Below are 23991 nucleotides of genomic sequence, written 5' to 3' on the forward strand. Positions count from 1 at the left end.
AGAGAGATTAATGTTGTTTATAATTAATGATGTTTAGTAAATTATAATTATGTTTAGTTATAATTATATTATGACTATTGTTGTTATTAATTAATTAATTAATGTTAATTAATTTGTTGTGTTATGCATCTAATCTCTATCATTGGTCAATATAATTATAGCACATGTACAGATGGTGACGAGTGAATTCAATGCTTCCTACTGACACGGAGAGCATGTCATGCACTAGCTGTATGTATGTAACTGAATACACTATTGTAATAATGCTATAATCTCCACCTAGCTAGCCTCTTTCACAGGCTTTCAAGAGAAGTGTGGCCTGGGCCGGGATCGAGGCTAATCTCGACATGATTTACTTTTGACAACAATTATATTATTACTAGGACAATTTACAAAACAGTTAGTGCACAGAAGACTAGAAGTATGTCGGCACATTACATAACAATTACCTAAAAACAAATCAGTTGGAATTGGTCAATATAGCACAGTAATAATGATGGTTTAAATTCAATGCTCCCTACAGTGTCACAGAGAGCACATGCACTGTACGTATAAAACTGTCAATGAATGTAGTGGAAATCCAATTCAACGCTCTGTCGATTTTTGTTCATGAGGAAGATGAGCAGATTAACGTTTACTTTGGCCCTTTCAAACATCTTCATGATTGCTAGGCCCTCGTACTGCAGCTGAAGGAGGTCCTGTGTGGGGAGAAGAGAGGGCAGTGAAACACTTCAACTGGTGTATAAGACAAAGAATGCATATATTTGTAAGACAAATGAATACATGTACTTACATACACCGTACAAGCATACCAACACTATACCTGACACAAGGCAGTAAACTTCTTAAACACTTTACGTACCTACCAAATTAATTCTACCTGCACACACACCTCACCTGGAGGACCTTCTCTATCTTCCTGATGTGATCTCAAACACAACATTTCCGAACCTGAACCTGGGCGAGTAAGAAATAATGTTTTCACATAATTATAGCATAACGTTGCACATAAGATCAAAGCCGTAGCAAGCAGTCAGGCTGGTCAGGTTTTGGCCTAACCACTTTTTGCAGCTGGGTAGGTAATGGTCGTAAATATTGTAAGTGATAATGCGCATGCTGTTTTGGTGAGGAAAAGTGATGACCTTTTTCTTAGGTAAAAAATTCACCACTGTATAAAAGTTCCAATAGTAGAAAAGCAGCTGACCTTTGATTGTAAGTTGGCCTGACCACTTTAAAGTTGCTTGCTACGCCCCTGCATGAAGATTGGGGCATAAAAATAAGTTAATAGCCTCACACTGGAGGAATTGTTAAAGTCTAGATTAGTAGTAGAGTCTGAGCTTCAGTCAAACAGTGGACAAAGTACGTACCAGAGCAATTAATGGCACATGTGATGATTATCATGTTGTTTAATAGAAGTATGCTAGTATAATGGCTACTCTCACTCAAGTATACGGAGACTCACAGAGTGGGTGGAGCATATCTCCATGAACGCTGATGTATGGATGATTGGCTTGGTCACGTCAGAGTACTTGTCGATACCCAGCCTTCTGTCCAGGGGGTCCACTGTCGATGCTCGCAAGAACTCTCTGTGGGGGGTACAATGAGTGTATGTATATTCATACCCTCTGCATGGCAACAAAAATAGCTAATGTGCAATTTAGATCATACGATACTTTAGTAGAAGGTAGAAACACACATGGCATCATCACATGACCATCATTCGTACATACACACTTTCAACTATTTGACTACAAATTCAGTTTTGGTTATCACATTTCTTACAGGTATACTGTACCACTTTTATCACCTGTTGTTCGTAGCACTCAAATATCTACCCCATCGGCACACTGCTCTGATCCAACTCCTCACAGCGATCCAGTGCCTTCTTGAGCTCTTCCTCCATCACAAGTCTCTCTTGCACAGCAGACTGGGTAATAGATTGCATGGTGGTCATGTACACACACAGGTATACAGATACAACCATCACAACATCGTGGTAGTGGTACAGTAGTTATATAATTGCAGGTACATGTATTAATGAAAGCACCGCGGGTGCTGATGCCTCGGTGGAGGTGCAAAGCTACATAACATAAAGCTACACACATTATCATGATGAATATTTTTGCATTTTTGCTGCATGCAAACTCAAATTGCATGGTGGTCGATCATGTACACACACACACACAGGTAATACAACCACCATGTGGTAGTGGTACAGCTGTTTGCTCACTGCATTACCACAAAACAACAAAATACCATACAATGTTGCTATGCAAACAACATGTGGTCCTAAGCAATGATGACTTCTAGCACTTGTATGTTAAATGGGTACTTTTTGAGGGTTACAAAAATGGCTAATCTGCGAGACCCTTAAAAATTACCCGCTATAAGGTGGCATCAATATTATAGTAAATGCTCTCACGATCTACTCTTGGTGGTATTTATGGAAACTCACATACAAATTATGGTGAGGATATGAAATGGAGAATGGGCAGGGACTAGCTTGCATATACCAAAAGATATGATATACATGTAGCTACTAACCGTCCACTGAATGTATGCCGCAGGTGCTGGTGCCTCATTGATTACAACATGCTTAACCTAACGCATCACAGTAGACATATCTACCTTCAGTTAATCACATTAACTAATGTGGTGACATGTAGTACTAATTTGATGATGTCATTATTCTACAACATGGGGGGGAAGAACCACCCCTCCCCCCCAATAGATGAAACTCTGACTAACTGATACAGTACCAGAAATGCAACCTTTATATGGGGAAAATAAAAAAAACGGGCAATAGTCTCTAGACACAATCGGCATCATGTATTGTGTATTTTGCCTAAGCCATATTCAGTACATACTGTATAGCAGGTCATTTTCGTGGGATAAAAAATCCGAGATAAAAACGTAGGCGTGGTGCAGCAGTGATTTCGTGTGTAAAAATTCCCTTTGCTTCACTGCATTGCATGCGTTCCGGTCCCATGCCTACGTTTTCGTGAGTGATAAATATTCGTCAAGGTTTAGCTTGCCCACGGAAACTATACCCAGGACGCTATACGTACTGTACGGTATACTGTACCACTTTATCACCTGTTTCAAGTACTCTTCCTTCTCCCGTTACTTTGTAGCACTCGAATATGTCCATCCCGTCCACTGCAGGCACACTGCTCTGCTTCAACTCCTTACAGCGATCCAGTTCCTTCTTGAGCTCTTCCTTCATCACAAGTCTCTCTTGCACAGCAGACTGGGTAATAGATTGCATGGTGGTCATGTACACACACAGGTATACAGATACAACCATCACAGCATCGTGGTAGTGGTACAGTAGTTATATAATTGCAGGTACATGTATTAATGAAAGCACCGATTACAACATGCTTAACCTAACGCATCACAGTAGAGATATCTACCTTTAGTTAATCACATGAACTAATGTGATGACATGTAGTACTAATGTGATGATGTCATTATTCTACAACATGGGGGGAAGAACCACCCCCCCAATAGATGAAACCCTGGCTAACTGATACAGTACCAGAAATGCAACCTTTATATGGGGAAAATAAAAAACGGGCAATAGTCTCTAGACACAATCGGCATCATGTATTGTGTATTTTGCCTAAGCCATAATCAGTACATACTGTATAGCAGGTCATTTTCGTGGGATAAAAAATCCGAGACAAAAACGTAGGCGTGGTGCAGCAGTGATTTCGTGTGTAAAACTTCCCTTTGCTTCACTGCATTGCATGCGTTCCAGTCAACCATGCCTACGTTTTCGTGAGTGATAAATATTCGTCAAGGTTTAGCTTGCCCACGGAAACTATACCCAGGACGCTATACGTACGGTACGGTATACTGTACCACTTTATCACCTGTTTCAAGTACTCTTCCTTCTCCCGTTACTTTGTAGCACTCGAATATGTCCATCCCGTCCACTGCAGGCACACTGCTCTGCTCCAACTCCTTACATCAATCCAGTGCCTTCTTGAGCTCTTCCTCCATCACAAGTCTCTCTTGCACAGCAGACTGGGTAATAGATTGCATGGTGGTCATGTACACACACAGGTATACAGATACAACCATCACAGCATCGTGGTAGTGGTACAGTAGTTATAATAAAGGTACAGTAGACTCTCGCTATTCCGACTCTCTGAAGTACGGCCTGAAATGTGGCCAACTCGCTATTCTGTATACTTGCTGCCCCAAACTAGTAATTTTATACGTATACATTTTGGGTGTGGTTTAGCAGAAAAACTGTGTGTGGGGGGAGTGGTTGGGGTGTACAATGAGAGGTAGGAAGCGGGATGCTCATGAACACTACAATGAAAGTTATAAAAAAGGTAAACCGTTTTGTGAGCAAACACAGCTGTGGGATTACATTGTAATAGAGAGCTAGGAAATGATTCATTATCTTTATTTATTATCCTCGAGACAAAACCGCAAAATTAGTCATTAATATTTGAGGTAGGTTGATTTTAAGCCGCGGCTATTTTCTGAAATGCAAACTACCGCACTCTTCTGGCCAAGTTGCACTGTCCCAAGGGTGGCCGGATTAACGAGAGTCTACTGTACATGTATTAATTATACAGTATTCACCGAGTGTATACATGTACATGCTAAACTCACATCTGCCTTGCTGTTGGCCAGTTCCAATTCTCTCACAAGCTCAGCCATGACACCCCGGTCCATGATTTGAGACCTCTCGAGCAGCTTCTCCTCCAACTCCCTCAGCAGGTCATCCTCTAGACATTGAATGGTCTCACTCTTCTCCTCAACCTGACAGGGGAACATCAATAAGTTGCTGCCAGGTGGAGAATACTCGACATACAATAGTGACGTGCATGTACACTCAACTACTGAAAATCTGGCAATGAAATTTAACCACATAACTAACTAACTAAAAATGCTCACCAATAAAACACCACACACCACTTGGTGTACAACATTTTAACCAATCTACAAATGAACTTCTGCTCCTCTAGACAACCTGCCCAACCCTCCACATACACACTGGCTGCATCATGCATAAAGAAAATGGCATCTATTTTCACAGCGTTTGACCATCAAACGTATTAGAGAATAATCTCACGCCCATATCGCTGATTTGCTTGAAATGCCCACCACCATCTTAGCAATGTACTAGCAAGGGGTTTTTGTTGTGAGCATCAATGGTAGGCCATGGTATTCAGTTGCTATTGATGAGTCACATGAAATGCAGGTACTCTCTGATAAGAAGATCTTAATTGGACTGTTTGTGTCTATAAACTCTTAACCAACAGATACAATCATGGAAAGTTACTAAGGTTTTAGAGCTTAATCATAAAATTTCTACTGTAGTTAGGACACGATTTACAACAAGTCCTTTTGTTAAGTCCACCAATTGTAAATGCAACAGTGTACGAATGTTTAATGTAGTTAATGAGAGGATCCTACCCGCGGCCTTGCCTCGAGGAAAATGTGATACGGTCACGTGCACGGCTCCCACTCATGCGTAGCCACTATCATACACATGCTAAAGTACAACTGCTGTCAGAAAGCGACAAAAAAATTAACTGCTCAACTCGCACCCTCCAATTTATGGGGATTAAGCTCTAAAACCACCTCTTTTCCATCGTGATGTGTATTAACGATTACGGGGGAGGGGCTACATTAGGGTCTTTATACTGCTAATCACAGGGGCCCCTCTTCGTACTCCCCTAAAACCTAATCGCAGTCACGTGACCCCCAACCTCTAGCGTGAGAGATATGAATGGGCACGTACATGTAACATCTGCTTAACCGGTACCTCGCGGATATGACACAACAAATCTACTGCAACCTGTAAGACTAGTCTGATATAATGCACCACAGAAACAGTGTGCTTGTGTACATGCTAATTTAAAACTACTCACATCTGCCTTGCTGTTGGCCAGTTTCAATTCTCACTCCAGCTCAGCCATGACACCAGGGTCCATGATTTGACACCTCTTGAGCAGCTTTAATTTTCCTCCATGTTTAGATATAATTATGACTGCACTTCTTCTTACTAGAAGCATAGATTGAAGAGTTAGCCTTCAGAGAAGGGAAAATATTAATTACCAGCATTATTTTGGTAAAGATCGACTCCCATGCAAACAACATTGCATTACATAACCAAATTAATTACCAATACTCTTCTACTTGGTCAATAGTATAATTATAGCAATAAGTATAAAATAATGGTGTAATTTGGAATTCAATGTAGTACGTTTACTAGAACGCATGCAATGCAAAGGACATTTTTACTCCCGAAAATCAACAGCCTCGAAAATTACCCGCTATACAGTTTATACAAAGTTTTCAGTCTGAGATTACAGGCTACAAATGTTATGGTCCACATTGTTCCCCTTCACTGCCTGAGCCAGCAGCAGTCTCCTGGGACCCTCCTCCCCTTGACTCAGGTAGAGGTCTGCAATACAACCTTTGAACGAGGGAGCTTGAGATGTGAAACGTCTACGAACAGTAGCTGCAGAAAGAAAGAGACACATCAACGTTTAAATAGCTATTGTAAGATAATTAGATAATTATAGCGTATGATTATAATTTTTTATGCAAAAAACATTATACAATGAGAGTAGTGGCAATGAGCCCTCACCAGCCACGCCCCCAACATAGAGGGGGTCGTTGATGTTGACGGCCCTGAAGCTGGGGTGAGGAGAGAGGGCGGAGACAGGGTCCCCCTCGTCCACACTTAGCACACCTCTCACACCATCCTTCTCAGCACGGAGGGTATGCCACTCGTTATCACACAGGTGGGCAGGGCTAGGAGGTGTGTACTCCACCACCGTCTCCATGGGACCATTGTCAAACACAAACCGCACCTATAAATACATACACAGAAGCAATAATTACGATTTTTCTCACTCTTGACTTATACATACATGTAGACTACTTATTTACGCCCACACTATTATATACGCTGAAATGATTGCATGTGAACTCACTGTTCCATTGAGTAGTTCGAGGGCGATGTGGTCTGGGAACAGGAGGCTGTGGGAGTAGAGGAGTAGTCCGGAACAAGAACTGGTACGGAAACGCAGCGAGAACGAGAAGCTGACTCCACCATCAAAGTTGTCCACTGCAGAGATAAAACACAATTAGTATTTGGTATAATCCAACAATGAAAAAGAATACTTACATAATTGGAGGTATGAGTCAGCGTTGAATGTGGCAACGTTGTTGTAAGACTCGAGGCAACTTGTACCACCATTCACAGCATGGGGGACACTGCAGGGATAGAATGTAGCTGTGTGTGTGTGCATGTGATATTATTGAACGCTCACCTGAGGTCCTGGTACACACCGTTGATGGAGAGAGCATGGAAACAGGCAAGAGCACTCAGCGGCTCCTGTACAAATGACATAAACTTGTAGACATGCGTACACTATTACACTGTAAGCAATGTACTCAAAAACTAAGGCCACAGACACATGTACTGCACACTATAACCTTATATGCGCTTACGTTATACGTACACTATATTATTGTAAATAAAACTTGCGAGAATATTTTAGTTGCTTTCTTTTCAGACTACTTCAATACAATAGCTATCTTGGATGATTTATTATAATTATTAATACCACAAGGACAGTAGCAATGAAAGTGTAGTCTCTCTACTAGCGACGTACCTCTTGTCCTGGCCAGATGAGAGCCAGCTCCAGTATGGACGGGACTCCGCCCAGGAAGAGGAGTCCAGAGTAAATGTTGAGTTGTGTAAATGAGCCAGGGGCAGTGTCTGAGATGACCTCTGACCCTCCGTTAACTATCAGCTCACCCATCTGAGCAGATCGTCGAATCTCAACCTGTATAGACAGAGAAGCATCAATTAATGACTTGCATGCACGTAGTAAAAGTGTAGAACGGATACAAATTTGTTTGGCCATTATACATGCAAAAGTGGCCTTTGTTGAGGGTTTGTTTTGTACATGCTCCGTGAACCTGGAATTTACATCACATTTGGCCTTGGGGTGGCTGTTGTCATAGCTATTGCAAAATTCCGGTACTGCAAGAGTGCGCATGACTGACTACATACATGTGTAACAAACTTGACTCTTGGCTTAGTCACATTTTAAGATCAAAAGTATACTACACTAATCCACTCACGACATGCAGTAGGCCGTCATTGTAGGTGTGGTTAGAGGTAATGAACACCCGCCCAGAGCCCAGATTATAGGAGTAGTAGAGTCTCCCTCTCCTTAGCTCGAGTGAGAGGTAGTCGGCAAAGACAGCTACCACATCCTGAGTGTAGAGGAGGACGGCATCCGAGGAACTGGTGCGGAACTCCAGAACAATAGAGTGACTGTGTGTGTGTGTGGGGGGGGAGGGGAGGTGGTCACTGAAACATAGAGTTGTGTGGAGAAAAGAGTACATCAGTTGTTAACTTTCAACTAAAAACAAGTATAGCCGTTACTATAAGACTCACGCAATGAGTAGTTCCTCGTGTGATAGACGGACGGCGATGAACGACCCAGGGGCTCCCCCCAGGCCAGCGGTGACGTTGGGGCGTATGGAGGGTGGGGGTGAGAGTGGTGGAGGGGGTGGTGGTGTGGGGATTGTGAGGGAGGGTGGGTGACAACCATACAAGGACACACCCACTAGAGACTCGGCATTGTTGAAGTCAAGTAGCCTGTAAAGCAGATTATAACCATCATTAACACATTCACAGTGATCGAGGAGCGCTATATCTAGAGTGGAAAACCTCTCATATATAATGGTGAAGAATGTTATGATGGTTTTAAATTAGAAGTTTCATTGTACATGTATAATTATTAAGGAATGGTAGGTGGAGTAAGTTAGTATTCCTCACCCTCCGTTGTATTGCAAGTTTCTCACACATCCTCTCAAACTCTCTCCCACCACGGAACTGGTCTGGTCAGGTGATCCTCCCACCAGGAGGGCTGTGGGGGGTCTTCCTGAGACCAGGGAGTCTATGGAGTACACCTCATCATCCACAGTCAGTGTTGAGCTGGAGAGTGTAAATAATGATTCAAGCATGTCAGGAGATATTCGCACTGCACATGCACTCGTAGTACATGCATGGAAAAGAAGTAGCTTTGGACAATGGCACACTTTCGGACTGTATATATAGCACATACATGCAAAACGTGCTCTAATCATGCAAATTAAGATACACAATAATTTATATTATATAATGTAGTTTACATTTAGATTAAGCCAAGCATATACTCACTTTGCTATGACAATAGTGTGCCATCGATTGTCGTTGAGACCGTTGGTTGCAGACACGAAAGTGTAGGAGCCAAAGTCCAGCCTCACTCGAGTGTGATAGAGACTGAGCGATAATGGAGGCTGCAAGAAATCAATGCAATACACTATAAATAAGAGCTACACTGCGATATTGTACTATAATTATACTGCAGTTGAGGCTATACACTACAACTCAAGGTAGTGATCAGATACAGCACTATGAACTCTCTATAATTATAATAGTTGCTTAATGTGAAGCACATAGCATTACCTGACTGTTGACTTGTAGGAGCAGAGCAGCTAGTTGAGATGTTCTGAATTCAATAGCCACTCCCTCCACTCGCTGAGCCACGGCAAACTGTCCGTACGCCTCACCCATGAAGCGAGCACCTGGTGAGACCTGTGTGCATGAAGGGGGGGGGCACAGTTATTGGCATGCATACCGTATGAATCTTGTAGCTACAATGAAAAATTGACACACTGTACAAAAGTTGACAAGAATATCCAGCAATACATGTGCATTCATCAGTGAAGTAACTTACTTGTTCTGGACATCCTCCCAGTGAAACGCGATACGAGTTTGTGTTCTGTTGCAAGTCAAGCAGCTGGTCGTCAATGGAGATTTCACGCACACATCCCGACAAAGAGGGCCTGAGGGTCTCCACTACTTCCTCTACTTGTGGGGAAACCCCTCCAATAAAGAGATGATTAGTTGAGTTGAACGCCCTAGGCATGATAGTCGGAGATCCACCTTGTACAACATCAGTTCCGTTCACAGTCAATACAACACCTTGTTGGTTCAACTGCACACTCAAAGCATACCATTGCCCATCAGTGTAAGTGGAGGTGGTTCGAATACGTGTCCTGTCCAATCCAGTCTGACTGTAATCTAGCCACACCCACCCATTGTCAACGTACACAATGACGTATGCCACAAGGTCACTACTGGTGAGATAGAGGATTGTGCCCGAGGGTGTGAGGGTACGGAATGAAAGAGAGACACTAACACCTCCCTCAATGCTCAGACGGGCAGAGTTTAGAGCCAGGAAGCTGCCGGCACCTTGAAGCCACACCCCAGTCTCGAATGCCCTCGGCAGATCTGCTGGAGGCCTACAGTGTGAGTGCATGTGAGTGTATATGTGAGTACAAACACACACTCTATGCATGTGACTGCAAGTACACTTATAGACTGAATGTGATACTGATATAATTATTATATCAAAGCTTCGTGTATGTATACCTTGGTCCACAGACGGTGACAATGGGGCTCCTCTCGTTGGGTAGTAACAAAGCCAGCCTCTCGTTATTGACCACCACCCGATCAATGCATCCAAGGTAACCATCATTGTTGGGAACCACTAGTCCCATATCCTCTGCACCACCTCCCAGGACGATAATATTAGCAGCAGTGGGCATGGAGAGAGACGTAGTTACTGTGGAAACTGAGTAGGTAGGGACTCCCCCTTGCAACGGAGCCACTGAGAGATAGACTGAGTCCAAGTCCCTATAATTAAAAATTTAACAACAATCATATAAGAATAAGATTTGAACCGATTAACTAGCTAACCAAGTCTAAGGCTATCGAAATTTACAGTGCAAAATGTATATATATAAAGAACATTGGGCAATCCATATAAAGTTATGAGCTGTACAAGTAGTAACACCAACCTTGATGCATACAGCTGGTACCACTGGTCCACTCTCACCACCCCCTCTTCCGTAGAGACCACACTCACTCCATCGTATCCAAATTGTACACTACCATTGAACAGTCGGAGTGAAAAGCCCTGGTCAGGTCCGATTTCCATGTCAGACGACTCAGTTCCGGAACTGGTATAGAACAGAGTTCCATACTCGACCTGTGCTGGTCTGAAAGCCAGAGAAATGGTGGTGGTGGTGTTAGTAGTGGGAGGTGCCGGATAGGTACGTCTCATGTTGCCGTTGAATCTCAACGCTACGTCAATCTATGGGGGATAATGCATGGCTGATCATGCTATTGCAGACAGAGATTCCACTGCACGAAAATTATTTATATCAACGCAATAAACTCACCGAAGCTGCTGCCTCCATGGCGATGGCAAGTTGACTGTTGATAGAATCTACAGTTGATGATATTGACACTAGTAGCTGTGAGTTGCTGTCGGCCTGAGCCTGTGTTGCAGTGAGTAGGTCGGCGGATGCTCGCACATGCTCACTGGTACTCAAAATGGAGGCATTCGTTGAAGTTATGAGCTCGTTGGTCTGAGATACAAGCTGCATGTACGTGTATGTGTGTGGAAGGAAAATGATATATATATATAATAATTATATGAGCTAGACAAGTACAAGAGACTTCACTATTCTATCTATCAGCGCCAGCTATGTTATTAAAGTATATATAGCTGTAGCCAACTCACAATTTGAGCGTCCTCTACCAGAGCTGTTGAGACAGCAATATCAGCCAGGAGTGGAGGTACCCTCTCAACTAGACCAGCCTGCATAGCCTCCACCTCTGCAATGTCCCGAGACAGGGAGCTAGTGTCGTTGATAAACATTACCGCTGTTGACAAATCATTCACTCTCTGTCGCAGTGTAATGACATCCAACGCCACACGAGACGTTTCATTGGTATCCATTTCGACTAAAGTCGTAGCATTGTCAAAAGCTTGTGTGAGGTTTGAAACGGTTTCCACTAACGACTGTGCCTCTGCCAGCTGTGCCTCGGCTGTGACAAGTTGATTAGCTGCCTCTTCTTCAAAGCTTTGATTATCAAGGTTACTAAGAGTGGCCTGAACCTGTTCTAGAGTGGCGGTGGTGATGGTAGTGATGTTGGCAGCTTGCTGGATGAGCGCTATCGTGTCCATGTAATTTATGATTGCTGATACAGCAGAATTGCCGGCAGAGAGGCTTGGAGACAGAGTACTGTATGGAAAATAAAATTATGGCATGCTATAGGTATAATTATAGATACTAAGTGCATGCAAGTGTGTAATTTAAAGAATTAGACACACAAGATACGTAATACTTGTTCTGTCAGTGCGGCAGTACTCAATACCTAATATATGCATACGTCATATTAATTACTGAACTCATTAGAACTCACTTGTTTATCTCCTGAGCTGCCCGTTGAAGGGAAGTCACATGATCTTCAGCCAACAGTAACACCTCTTCACACTCATCCACCTCTCGCGTGAGACTACCCACCCGCTCTCCCAGCAAAGCCACACCCATTCGTACTGTCAAGGGCTCGGAATCCGGTGGTATGGAAGGTTCTACTTGTTCATTCTCAGATCCCATTCCAGACATAAAACCGGATCCAAAACCAGAACCACTGCCGCTAAAATAGTTATTTGTTCCCTCTTCTCCGATTGTTTCTCCCAACTCCTCAATATGGTTTCGTATAACCATTAGTGAGATTTGCAAGTCGTTTAGTAATAAGTCGGCATTCTGTAGTGTACTATTGGCAAAAGCAATAACATAATTCACCGTGGCAACATCGGAAGTAATCTGTTGCAGGCTAGCTGCTATAGTATTAACTGAGTCCATAACAGCACTCAAATTATTCTGTAAGCTGACAATCTGATTGGTTAGTTCGTTGCTATGCTCTCCAATCCTCTCGTACTTCGATGAAATATTTGTTGCCTGTGAAAGCTGATTCCTTCCATACTCGAGATAGATAGCGAGTTGTCCTGTAATTTGCTGAACTTGTGTCAATAAGGTCGTCGTTCTGATCACCTCAGTACTATAATCATCTCTGTAGGGGGTTGCCGTGAGATTGATGATGTCATTCGATATCATTTCCGCGGCAATAGCCTTTTGTTCAATGATCACTAAGGAGGAACGTAGCATTGAATTGATGAGTCCAATGTCAATGAGGACGTCTTGCATGGTATTGTAAACGTTCTGTATGTGTGCGCTCACACTCTCGGCATAGGGTAGAAGATTGGTGACTCTCTCCAGGGTGGCAGCAATCTGTACACATAATTATACAATAAAGTTTCGTGTATATGTACATGTACATACACGTTACAGTACACCCACTCAGACTCAGAATGGAAATAATTATAGTGTGCAGTTAAAGCAGTCACCCTTGCGGCATAGATTATTATGGTTGTAATAAAGATGTGGCCATGTCTAAACACATGCTATAGTTGGAGACGTTGAACTTGGCTGTATTTTAAAGAGTAAACCTGAGTCACTACAGGTACAACCTACGTACAGTTCACCCGCTCATGCGTACATGTACACATTCACTCACCGCTGCTAGTATATCTTCTTCCCTCATGTTAACTGCTGCACTGGCCGCTTCCAGGTCATCAAATCGATCTTCAAAATTGTCTAACCGCTGAGTGTTACTAGCGATCCCCTCAATCAGTACCTCAACAGAGGCATTAATAACACTCCATCCCTCAATGTCTGCTCGATATAGTGCCTCGAAAATGTCCAGGTTCCCCTCAGCTTGTTCTATTTCTTGTACGGCTGTTTGCAGGTCGTCCTTCAAGCTCTGCTCACACTCCCCACAAGGTTCACACCCATCGGACGAAAGGTCCGTGTGGAAGGGGGCACACTCATCACACTTGGTCCCTGTGACCCCTGGTTGGCAATAGCAACCCCCCTCGGATGAACAGCTAGCGTTGACTGATCCCACTCCACAACTGCAGTCTGTAGACGAAAAATAAATTAATATTCATGTAGCTTTGAGTGTAAGTTCAAATGGAGCTACGTATAATAATAAGCTCTCAATTTTCCATTAAATTCACCTGTACAGCCTTGGGCAGTAAAGTTGTAATATCCGGTGAGGCAGCTGGAACACTCGTCTCCACCCACCCCCAGCCTACACGGGCACACGCCAGTCACAACATCACACACCTCACTTGTACTGCCCTCCCCACAAGTACACAGCTCACACCCAGCACTAGCCGTAAAGTTCCAAAAGCCATCCTGTAAATAACAAAAATAGTTGTGTATGCCGCACAAGTGCATGACACAAAGAGATAGTAGACTAAGAGATCTAGATATATACATGTACATTGTCATAATGATAGAAAATAGAACTCATTCAACGTACCTGACATTGGTCACATGACTGTCCACCCACCCCTTCCAAACACGAACACTGTCCAGTGGTGGCATTACAAAGTGAACTATCAGAGCCAGCCTCCAAACAACTACAAGACTGACAATTTTGAACAGTAGCATCGCCGAAAAATCCAACATCACAAAACTGACACTCATCCCCTGTACTGTTATTAACGCACAGCAGACACACCCCCGTATCACGATCACATGACATTGGAGTATCAGGATCTATGTTCCCATTGCAGTCACATGATGTACATCGGAAGGATGGCGGGTCGCCATAGTAACCATCCTCACAGGTGTCGCACAGAGATCCAATGTGGCCAGGTAAACAATGGCAAGACGGTTCTCCAGAAGAACTCACAACACACGAGGAACTGAAGAGGTTAAAGAGAAATGATACATGTAAGAATCAACATTGATAAATCGTACGCACTTAAACACGGTGATGGAATCACAAGGACAATCAACACAGTTGCAATCAGGTCCAGGCTCGTTGTCATAGAAACCCTCCAGACATTGCTCACAGCTCGATCCAGTAGTGTTAGCCTCACAATCCTACGCGAGAGGTATATAATTACAGTACAATTAACACCACCACCCCTCACACACACTCACCAAACACACTCCAGTACAATTAACACCACCACCCCTCACACACACTCACCAAGCACACTCCAGTGCCAGCTGCACACAGTTCCGCTCGACCGTTGCACTCACATGCCTCACACTCCCCACTCAGGCTCGAGACGAAGAACCCGCCCACACACTCTTCACATGACGCCCCTGTATAGGGGTGGGGGCAACTACAGACCTCCCGCGGAGAACCGAGGCCAGCGTCAGGGTGGAGGGTGCAGTTGGAGGATCGGCCCGAACAGTTGCATAATGTACAGCCGTTGTCGGAGAATGCAAAGTAGCCAGGGAGACATTGGGAGCACTTGACTCCACCCACTCCCGGCTAGAAGAGGGAGGAGGAGAATAAATGAAAGTCAATCTTCCATATACTAGTATAATGTACATGTTCAAAGATTGCTATACTTGAATTTACAGTATGTACATTTAGGACTGCACTGCACGGGTACAGATGTTGCATTGTAACACTTACCTTGCAAGTACATTGTCCAGACAGCTCACACGCCACTCCTACACTCCCCACACCATCACACCCACAGGCCTCACAGCCCACAGACGAGAGTCTGTAGTAACCTTCATCACAGCGATCACATGTCAGTCCTGCAACTCCAGTCTTACAGGTACAGCTACCGTTGGTTTGGTCACATGACGACACGGAGCCAATTAAATCACACTGGCAAGGCTGCATTGGGAGAATAGAACTCAGTATAATTGTAATACTAACATGCAGTAGTTCAAACAAGAGCTTGCCGAGTTAATTACAAGGTACTGCACATACGGTATTACCTCACATCCAACAGTGGGATCTCCAAAACTGTTGTCAATGCAAGAGTCGCATGACCTTCCAATAACTAATGGGGGGCAGCTGGAGCACTGTCCTGTCATGACGTCACACATGTCCAGCAGATCAGGACATTCACACTCTGCATGTTTATATAACGGATTATATTACTTGTACATACATCAGTAAGTATAAGCCCACGATATAATTATGTACACATGTATACGCACCTGTACATCCGTCTGGTGTTTGGTACGAATAGAAAGGGCAAAGGTCACATTGACGGCCAATATAGCTGTCCAACCCCTCAGCTGGTTCAGAGCATGAGCACTGTCCACCATACGAGTCACATGACATGTTCCTATCGGCACCCACACCTCCACACTCACAGGCTGATGAAGAAAGAGTGACATAAAGAGTGTTTAGTCGTATGTTAGTCAGTGCAAACATAATAATGCAAATGAAGTATATTCTACATGTCTACTTCTTACAATAGGTTTCTCCATAGCGATCTAGTGACAGCTGCATAGCACCTTGGACACAGAGGAGAGAGCTGCAACAGATAAAGAGAGTCATGACCATGCATATACGCGAACAAGAATTTCTACATAATTATAGTTACCAGTTTGCAACAATGAAAACGGTAAAATTATACCTCTGCATGCAGGCGCAACGAAGCATAATTACGATACTGTACACCTACCTAACTATCCCAGTGGTAACATCACACTCTTGGGAGAACTGCTCTCCCCCTGGTATTTCAGCAGCATAGAACTCCTCGGGTATAGCAATGAGTGAGTCAATAAGCACATTGATAGCCTCTAAACTAACAGTGACCGTGAGTTGCCCTTCAGCCAGATCAAAAATGGCATCCTGATTGATATTTGCACTCTCAACCACTGTCGAGTAGCATGGAGCTTCACAGTTGGTGTGTAGAGACACACGAGCAGTGACAGCCATTCCTCCTTGCATTATCATAACTGTAGGTCGCCTACTAACTCCGAGTTGATTGTAACGGAACACAAGTCTGTATCGACCAGCCATGGGTATTGAAGGGAACACAAACTGCACCATGGCCAGTTCCTCATCGGAAAACTCTAACATGGCGTAGCCTCGAGAGCCGGGGAATAGAGTTTGGTCGGTACCAATAGGGACACGCTCCCCAGTGGGTGTGATTACTCCATCGCTGCCAAGGGCTTGTATATAGTGAAGTGAACGAACGAAATAGCCCGAGGCTATGTTTGCAGAGATTACAGCTGCGGCCAAGGAGTAGTGCTGGCTCTGTACATGTATGTGCGTGTGTTTCAATTGGTATACGGTGCGTACATGCATGTATAGACTCCTTCATGTATATTATAGCAGTACAGGTCACACAGAAGACATCAATTGACTTACTTCAAAGGGGAGATCAGGTTGGAATCCTTCAAGCACTAATCTCACCGCGTCAACAGTCTATAGAAGAAATACGTACATGCAGTGTATGGGTGGGGATTGCTGAGATTGATACCATTAGGGCCCTATATAGTTGTGCTAATACCTTCACTTGTATGTACAAAACCCTTATTCTGGTGACCCAATTTACATCAAAGAGTGTACTCAATTTTAATATGTTTGGCAAATAAGACCACAGAACCACAGATCAAATCGAAAAAGCTAAATTGTGATCTAGATCTATATTCCGTGTGTTCACAAATACACTGACAAAGCAGCGGACAACTCACCTCATAGAGAGGAACGAGGAGTGTTATCAGATCAGCACTGCTCTCAACAACAATGCTGGAGAGGTTGGTACAGGGGGTGGTGAGATCACATGACCCGTCAGAGGTGTATTGCTTGAGGGAGGTGAACTCTTGACCGGAGAGAGGACGTATCTCCACACTCAATGAGAGAGGGAGAAAGTCTCGGAAGCTTAGACGCAAACTGGATAGCTCCAGAAAGAGGGAACGCTATTCAGGTCAGTGTGTGTGTGGAAGAGAGTTACTAAATTATATATTCAATCTACATGTACATTCTCGATTTATTTAATCAACTCACACATCTCTATAAGCACAGTACACCCTGGCATATTATTTTTAGGTACGTCTAGTCTCTAGCTAGCTATAAGTGATATAAACCTCCAGGTGAAGAGGTCACTAGACTTAGCTGGGTTTGTGCAGCTACATAGACCAAAAATGAGCCCCACCCCCTTTTTATGCACACACTCACATTTTGCAGGGAGAAGGTCAGCTCCACAGGGCTCTCTCCGTCCTCAGACTGCCACCAGCTCTCCAAGTCGTCATCTAGCACAAAAGAAGCGTTGCGCTCTCCAGGAAGACAGCTCACAATCCCCAAATCACCACTGCCAGAGGGGGGCGTGTCTCCACAAGTTGAGCTGGCCTCCAGGGAGAAGAACCTTGTCAGATCAGGACCTCCTTTGAAACCAGCTGAGGTCATATGCAGCTGCACTAGGAGGCCAACGACAAATAGAACACAGAGGCTTCTCATTTTGAACAGAAAAACTACTTTAGCTTTAGTAGAAATTCATTGATATTTTGACCACCCACAAAATATGAACTGTTGGGCATGCTCAGTATTATTATACTTCATTTCATTATTCATCACCTTATTATTGATTATAAAAACATACAACAGTAACATTGAAAGAAATTATGGATGCATATTATCATAAAGTCATAGTTTGTAGCTGTGGTCCGGCTAGAGGTTCTGCTTGGTCAGGTAGAGTGGGTAAAACAGTCACCGGGAGGTCCCATGTCATTGTATCTATGGGAACTTGCTCCACCCCCTTCCACAAGACGGCCTTGGACCCAGCGAGTGAGATGGTGGGTGTATCCAGCAGTAGTTCATTGGGAAGCTTGCGACCGAGCACAAACTCAAAGTGTAGTTGCCACCGAACAGTTACTACAAGTGGAGGCAAGAGATCGTAGTGTTTGTAGTCTAGGAAAATGATTTGATAAGTATAAAGGGACTCCGGTAATAACAGAAGAACTATACTAATTAGAGATTTAATGCTATAGTTACTGCAAAGTAATGGGTTCCAGCCCCTCCTGGTTTATACGCACGCCACTGCACTTCTGTAGTACACAATTATACACAATGTCATTTATATTTATGGTTGTGCACTAACAAGATTAGCTGAGCATTTACAAACTCTATAAATGTATAGTTAAACTCTTATAGATGATGCTGTGAGTACACCTATCAAACACTAACAGATACGGTGAGAAAAATGTTAGTGATCTCTACCGAATGTACTGTACCTGTACTGCTCTTGAAGGACTGTGTAACGCTGAGTGGGATGGGAAGTGCAAACTGTGACTGGAGAGTGTTGTGACAGGCCTCGCTGTGACGAGAGTGGGTGGAGCTCACACAACCCTGGGGGGCAGAAGTCTGGAGAACTTCACTGGGGACCTCCTCTATGCACTGTAGACTCACTGACAGCTGTGTGTGTGTGTGTGTGAATGTGTGTGTGTGTGAATGTGTATGTGTGTGAATGTGCGTGTGCATGCGGCGGGTACGGTAGATGCACCAAAAATACAAAATGTCAGTGAAGCACAGGTAAACAAACCCCCTGAAAATGGCGCTTGAGATATTGCATGCTCTTTACTATTGAGTGTACATGAACTTGGTTACTATAAAATTATGCTCTCTGAACTACGTTAGCCTGCAGTGGTCATCTCGGAAGTTAAGTGTACAGTGCACAGTACAAAGAGATTAGAGTTTGCTACCCAGAGGCAATGAACTGGTGATCAACAAGGGCATCGAAAGTGGATAATGTTCACTATATTAAGTATTAGATAACTGCTGATACCTGTAGACAAGCGATAGTGGCTCCACCCAGGTCCAGTAACCCCACGATATCCTCCCCCAGCTTATAGGAGGGCTTGAACAGAGACACCTTCCCAACCAATCCGTGTGTGTTCTTCAAAGTGTAGTTCACTGGAGCAACATAATACATGACGTATTATATACACATGCAAGCCACACATTAGAGTACTGTACATAGAAGTGTTATTTCTGCATCTGCTCCTACAGTGGAAACTGGCCACCACTGAAAAATTCAATGGCCGCCACTTAAGAAAATAAAGGCCAGGTATGTACCCAGGTTCCAAATGAACGGTTTATGTACTTATAGCAACCCCTACAAAAAAACCATATCTATATAATAGCCAGCTCTGAAGTCTTAAAGGGGTACGTTTACTGATCTAAGCACAGCTTCACATTTTATGTGTGTAGACCTACACATGTACATGTAATTACACTAACATGGTTGCACAGACAGAGGGTACTGACTCACTAGCTGTTCTCCTGGATGTCTCAATGGCCAAAGCTTGCAGTGCAATGTCCAGAGTTGGATCCTCCTTCTTCTCTGAGACCAGGAACGGATTGCTCTCCTTGGGGGACGGCATCACATACGAACTGTACAGATACTCTGACAAGAAAACAATAAGTCAAATTACTGAATTACAGATTCAACTACTTGTAGTTAGAGCACCTCATATATAAATATAAAGGCCTGGCACCCACGTCTTCAAAATGAACAGTATGTGTAACGCCCAAAACGAAAGCCATGCACCTACAAATGTACATGTATGCATAGTGGCGAAAACTCTGGTCTTTGTTATAAAGAAGGTTCCACTGTAGTTCACCTTTCATATTAAAGTACTCAACATGTGCACTCAATATGCTCACCGGGAATGATCATCACTCTGAAAGGAATCCTGAATATCTGGGTCTGTGACCCTGGTCTCTGTGCACCAATCGCCAGCTTGTAACTGTACTTGACCAGTCGTCCGCTCCACGTAGGGGGTCCCCCTCCTGGTATCTGCTCGCTATATAGCACTGTGGGGGGTGAGGGAGCATCAAAGGTAGGTGTGGTGTGGGTGGGTGTGGTGTGGGTGGGTGTGGTGTGGGTGGGTGTGGTGTGAGAACATAATAGCAGTCACCGTTTTTCGACTCTCCTGGTTTTAAGATGAGACCACAAAATAGCACGGTGGACTCGGTAGACAAGAGGGTGTGTCCTTTCTCCCCTAATAAAAGTACATACATCGATACATTTAGTTTCACATAGTGGGTAAAGGGTGGTCACCTCTGTTTGGTATGAAGGTGGTGCCAGTGTTTGGGGAGATGGGTAGCAGGAGGGAGGAGTCCATTTTGATTATCTCTTCTCTGAAGACAGCCTGACAATGGACCTGAGCTCCAGCCCAGGCTAGTGTCTCCTCGGTTACACCACGGTTAGTGAAGGTGATGCTACAAAACACCCTCTGGCTTGCCAAACATACTGGAGAATGGAGATCTGCTGATACTTGGAGAGTCATACTGAAGAGGATACCGTGAATCAGTCACCCAAATGTAGCTCTACAAGCAGCTAGGATAAATTCTTTAATATTCTAATAAATGCCCACTCCACTTAAATTGGTAATGATCTCTAATTAGAATATCAGTGTTTCAGCAACTTTTGTCTATGTACTCTAATCCTATCTAGACTCTACTATAAGCGCTTACAGCATGTCCAGCTTTGGATACGGTGACTATAGGGATAGGGATATCACAGTGAGTATATCCATTGATGATATTTTGCTTCTGAGGATTGTCCAGATTAGTATATTCAGAATGACATTGCTTCATGTCTGTACTGTAGGGCCTGAAGGGGACAGGGGTGGATGCCATACAGTTCCCACCTCCCTTCCCTCCCCTCTCCGCCCCCCACACTGTCACAACGTCCACTCCTCACAGTGTCACAACATACACACCCTCACAAGGGTCACAACCGGCTGGACCCCCTCCCGAGGCCACACCCACAACCTCCCCCATGGAGAACATTTTTGGTAACTTAATATCACCATTATATAAACGGTTGTGTGCATTACCTCCTGTAGGTTCAATGGATCGGTTTGGGCGTTTTGTGATGACTGTCTCACGGTGAGAACACAATACTATTTATATACTACTTTATATACTCACTGTTTGCGTATGCTTACCCCCTGCAGAGTGGGCGTGGTCCACTGTCTGGGCTACCCGTACATTGCGTTTAGTCGGCAGTGTCAAGTGTACCCGTACAACTCGGTCCGTCCCAGTCTACTGGCTCCGCTCAGCACCACAGCTGTCCTCTACCGTATTGCACAATCACAGGTGAGTCGTGTGTACAGGATGGATAGCTAGAATGTTTTATCCTTTCATATGTGGCTTCGACAGTACCTAAGGTGTTTTAAGTAACTCATTGTGTTTAGAACTTGTCAACCAATTTCTAAGTAAAAAGTGGATTTTTTGGCCCGTTGCCTGTGACAAGTCATTAGAACTATACACTGCCATTTACATTACATGTAGAAATGGACTAAGGCAGCCTGGTATGTTACAATACATGTATGCATGCATGTATGTGAACATGCCCAATCATACATTTAAGTACCTGAGTACCTCGATCTGCTAATGATTCTTACCAAATTACTGGCGCATACTACATGTAAGTAAGTGACAGGGTACTTGTTATACAGGGTGTCCATGCTCTGTGGAGAGGCTGGAGGAGCAGTATTCAACTTGTCCTGGTGAAGCCACTGATTGAGGCTATCCTCGTCCACATTGCAGCCAGTAAAAATGTCTTTAAGGCCATCCTACTATCACCCATCTGGTTAGTATTTGTGTTATTTATTGAGTCCTAAGACCAAGTCAAATCTTTGTAGTGCCCTTGGTATTAACATGTGACTATGCATGTGACTATGCATGTGTACTCTAATACAAATCGGTCCTCCCCACCCTCCCAGGTTTATTGGATTCTTAGTGTTTCCGTTCAGGATTTACTTTACAGCCACAACCCAGGCAGACTCAAGTCAAGAGTATGTTGGCTTGTAAAATAGTACATTGTGTGGCTCAGTATTGATGGTTTTCATTCCTCCGCAGGGTAATCTCTGCGAAGTCGTTACCTAAACAAGCTGTTGCTTACATCTTTGTGAAGGGGTGAGTGAGTACAGTACATGTTATAGTTGTACACACCTACAGATACATGTACATTGATTGTGTGTCCCCCGTGTGCGTGCAGGTTGCTCCAGGCCTCTCTCCTCCCACTGGTGTCCTATGTCGTGTCTGAGATGGTTCGAGTAAGTGCAGAGTAGCTTTCTACATGAAATGCATTAACAGGGCCGCAGTACAACTGCTTATTAATGAATCTGCCAGATCCTGGGGGGGTTATCCCCATTACCTCCCCCCTCAATTCAACTCTGACATACGTACATATACGTATGGTTCGACAACGTATACCAATGTATTGTAATTATGTATTAATTTGACAGTAAGTGGTGTAAATTAAAGCTATGTACACATGTAGCTGTGCAGAGGTTTCTTTACTAAATCTTCACCCACACTCGTACAGAACACAGCTGGAGGAGTGCTCCATACCCAGTCTCAGTTCATGCTTGAACGCCCATTCCACACCATGGATCAATATCGTCGTATCCCCTACCTTCACCTCCTCCCACCCTCACTCCTCCACGAGGTCACAACAGACGCCCTCACACATCTCACAGCCTCACTCATCACAAGACACCAACGACCAGCCAACGATGCCATCACAGTCGCTATGAATTACCTATGGAACTCTTACGTATCCTCGTTTGTGACTGAAACGTTTCTGTATCCCCTGGAAACGATCCTTGTTCGATTGTACTGTCAAGGCATGCCAGGATTGGTCGATAATGTACAGACTGGTTCAGACGTCATGTTTATATCGACCTACTACAGTGGTGTATTAGATTGTATACGAGAAGTTTGGAATGCAGAAGGCCTGTGGGGGTTCTACAAGGGGTTCTCGTCTCTGTTGCTACGATACGCAGTCCACGGCGCTCTATTGGTGCTGCTTTGGAGGGTGGTGGTCTTTGCTATGAACAGATCTAAGAACACTAATCGTAAATGATTTTGTGTAATGTACCGATTCTGTATTTATGTACCTGTGCTGTTAAAATTTGTTCGATCAGTCAATTAAATCTTAGATTATTTATTGTACTGTGCTTATTGTCAAATCGTTATGCATGCCTTTCGGCTACATGTTTTGCACAAAAGTTTATTTGTATATAGCCATGATGTTTGTCTTAATCATGCATACTAGATCTATAATTATGCCTCGGTGCGCATGCGCAAGCGAGGTATACGGTAGTGTGTTTGTGTGTGTGTCTGTGTGTATGTGTGTGTGTAGACTGCTACAGCTGCACAAGGATCAATGAAGTGCAAGTAAGAGTTTCTATAGGCTTCTAGTCATGTTTTCTTGGATTTTAATTCGTGGATTTGCAAAATAAAGCTTC

At 43.8% G+C, this 23991-nt stretch overlaps 3 protein-coding genes across 3 annotated transcripts; 1 reads left to right on the plus strand and 2 right to left on the minus strand.

Annotated features, from left to right (window-relative positions):
• Positions 1 to 6190: 6190 nt before the first annotated feature.
• On the minus strand, positions 6191 to 18244 carry LOC135338701 (laminin-like protein epi-1). Its single transcript, XM_064534753.1, has 30 exons — positions 17909 to 18244; positions 17425 to 17649; positions 17099 to 17155; positions 16407 to 16984; positions 16195 to 16256; positions 15934 to 16095; positions 15709 to 15845; positions 15395 to 15604; positions 14957 to 15247; positions 14726 to 14847; positions 14279 to 14666; positions 13971 to 14151; positions 13469 to 13872; positions 12314 to 13182; positions 11628 to 12132; positions 11284 to 11484; positions 10900 to 11195; positions 10472 to 10735; positions 9774 to 10341; positions 9503 to 9631; positions 9215 to 9333; positions 8831 to 8989; positions 8447 to 8650; positions 8128 to 8323; positions 7653 to 7826; positions 7308 to 7372; positions 7163 to 7251; positions 6969 to 7102; positions 6620 to 6845; positions 6191 to 6490 (listed from the first exon to the last, which is right to left on the minus strand). The coding sequence occupies exons 1-30, from the start codon at positions 18185 to 18187 to the stop codon at positions 6336 to 6338; spliced, it is 7449 nt and encodes a 2482-aa protein (XP_064390823.1). The 5' UTR covers positions 18188 to 18244; the 3' UTR covers positions 6191 to 6335.
• A 44-nt stretch (positions 18245 to 18288) lies between these two features.
• On the minus strand, positions 18289 to 21018 carry LOC135338703 (RAB6A-GEF complex partner protein 2-like). Its single transcript, XM_064534756.1, has 7 exons — positions 20790 to 21018; positions 20647 to 20730; positions 20393 to 20542; positions 19998 to 20132; positions 19512 to 19639; positions 18961 to 19141; positions 18289 to 18601 (listed from the first exon to the last, which is right to left on the minus strand). Exons 1-7 carry the CDS (start codon positions 21016 to 21018, stop codon positions 18366 to 18368), a joined length of 1143 nt encoding a protein of 380 aa, XP_064390826.1. The 3' UTR covers positions 18289 to 18365.
• A 96-nt stretch (positions 21019 to 21114) lies between these two features.
• Positions 21115 to 23775, plus strand: LOC135338702 (mitochondrial outer membrane protein SLC25A46-like). The gene is made up of 9 exons (XM_064534754.1): positions 21115 to 21253; positions 21342 to 21528; positions 21580 to 21622; positions 21691 to 21832; positions 22195 to 22328; positions 22462 to 22533; positions 22598 to 22654; positions 22737 to 22794; positions 23067 to 23775. The coding sequence occupies exons 1-9, from the start codon at positions 21209 to 21211 to the stop codon at positions 23604 to 23606; spliced, it is 1278 nt and encodes a 425-aa protein (XP_064390824.1). The 5' UTR covers positions 21115 to 21208; the 3' UTR covers positions 23607 to 23775.
• The last annotated feature ends 216 nt before the right edge of the window (positions 23776 to 23991 follow it).

This window comes from Halichondria panicea, chromosome 7 (assembly GCF_963675165.1).
Source record: "Halichondria panicea chromosome 7, odHalPani1.1, whole genome shotgun sequence".
In the NCBI taxonomy this organism is placed as follows: Eukaryota; Metazoa; Porifera; class Demospongiae; order Suberitida; family Halichondriidae; genus Halichondria; species Halichondria panicea.

What these genes read in the sequence shown, in the direction of transcription:
- LOC135338701 (XM_064534753.1), bottom strand. Translation starts at nt 18,187, where the DNA reads ATGAGAAGCCTCTGTGTTCTATTTGTCGTTGGCCTCCTAGTGCAGCTG. An exon ending in TACTGCCCAAGGCTGTACAG is followed by an intron (nt 13,873 to 13,970) that starts GTGAATTTAATG and finishes TTTCGTCTACAG; the next exon opens with ACTGCAGTTGTGGAGTGGGA. An exon ending in GGTGTGTACCAGGACCTCAG is followed by an intron (nt 7,252 to 7,307) that starts GTGAGCGTTCAA and finishes CTATCCCTGCAG; the next exon opens with TGTCCCCCATGCTGTGAATG.
- LOC135338703 (XM_064534756.1), bottom strand. Translation starts at nt 21,018, where the DNA reads ATGACTCTCCAAGTATCAGCAGATCTCCATTCTCCAGTATGTTTGGCA. An exon ending in ACCAGGAGAGTCGAAAAACG is followed by an intron (nt 20,543 to 20,646) that starts GTGACTGCTATT and finishes CACCCCCCACAG; the next exon opens with TGCTATATAGCGAGCAGATA. An exon ending in GTCCTTCAAGAGCAGTACAG is followed by an intron (nt 18,602 to 18,960) that starts GTACAGTACATT and finishes CTCCACTTGTAG; the next exon opens with TAACTGTTCGGTGGCAACTA.
- LOC135338702 (XM_064534754.1), top strand. Translation starts at nt 21,209, where the DNA reads ATGTCCAGCTTTGGATACGGTGACTATAGGGATAGGGATATCACA. An exon ending in ATCCTACTATCACCCATCTG is followed by an intron (nt 22,329 to 22,461) that starts GTTAGTATTTGT and finishes CCACCCTCCCAG; the next exon opens with GTTTATTGGATTCTTAGTGT. An exon ending in CAGGCAGACTCAAGTCAAGA is followed by an intron (nt 22,534 to 22,597) that starts GTATGTTGGCTT and finishes ATTCCTCCGCAG; the next exon opens with GGTAATCTCTGCGAAGTCGT.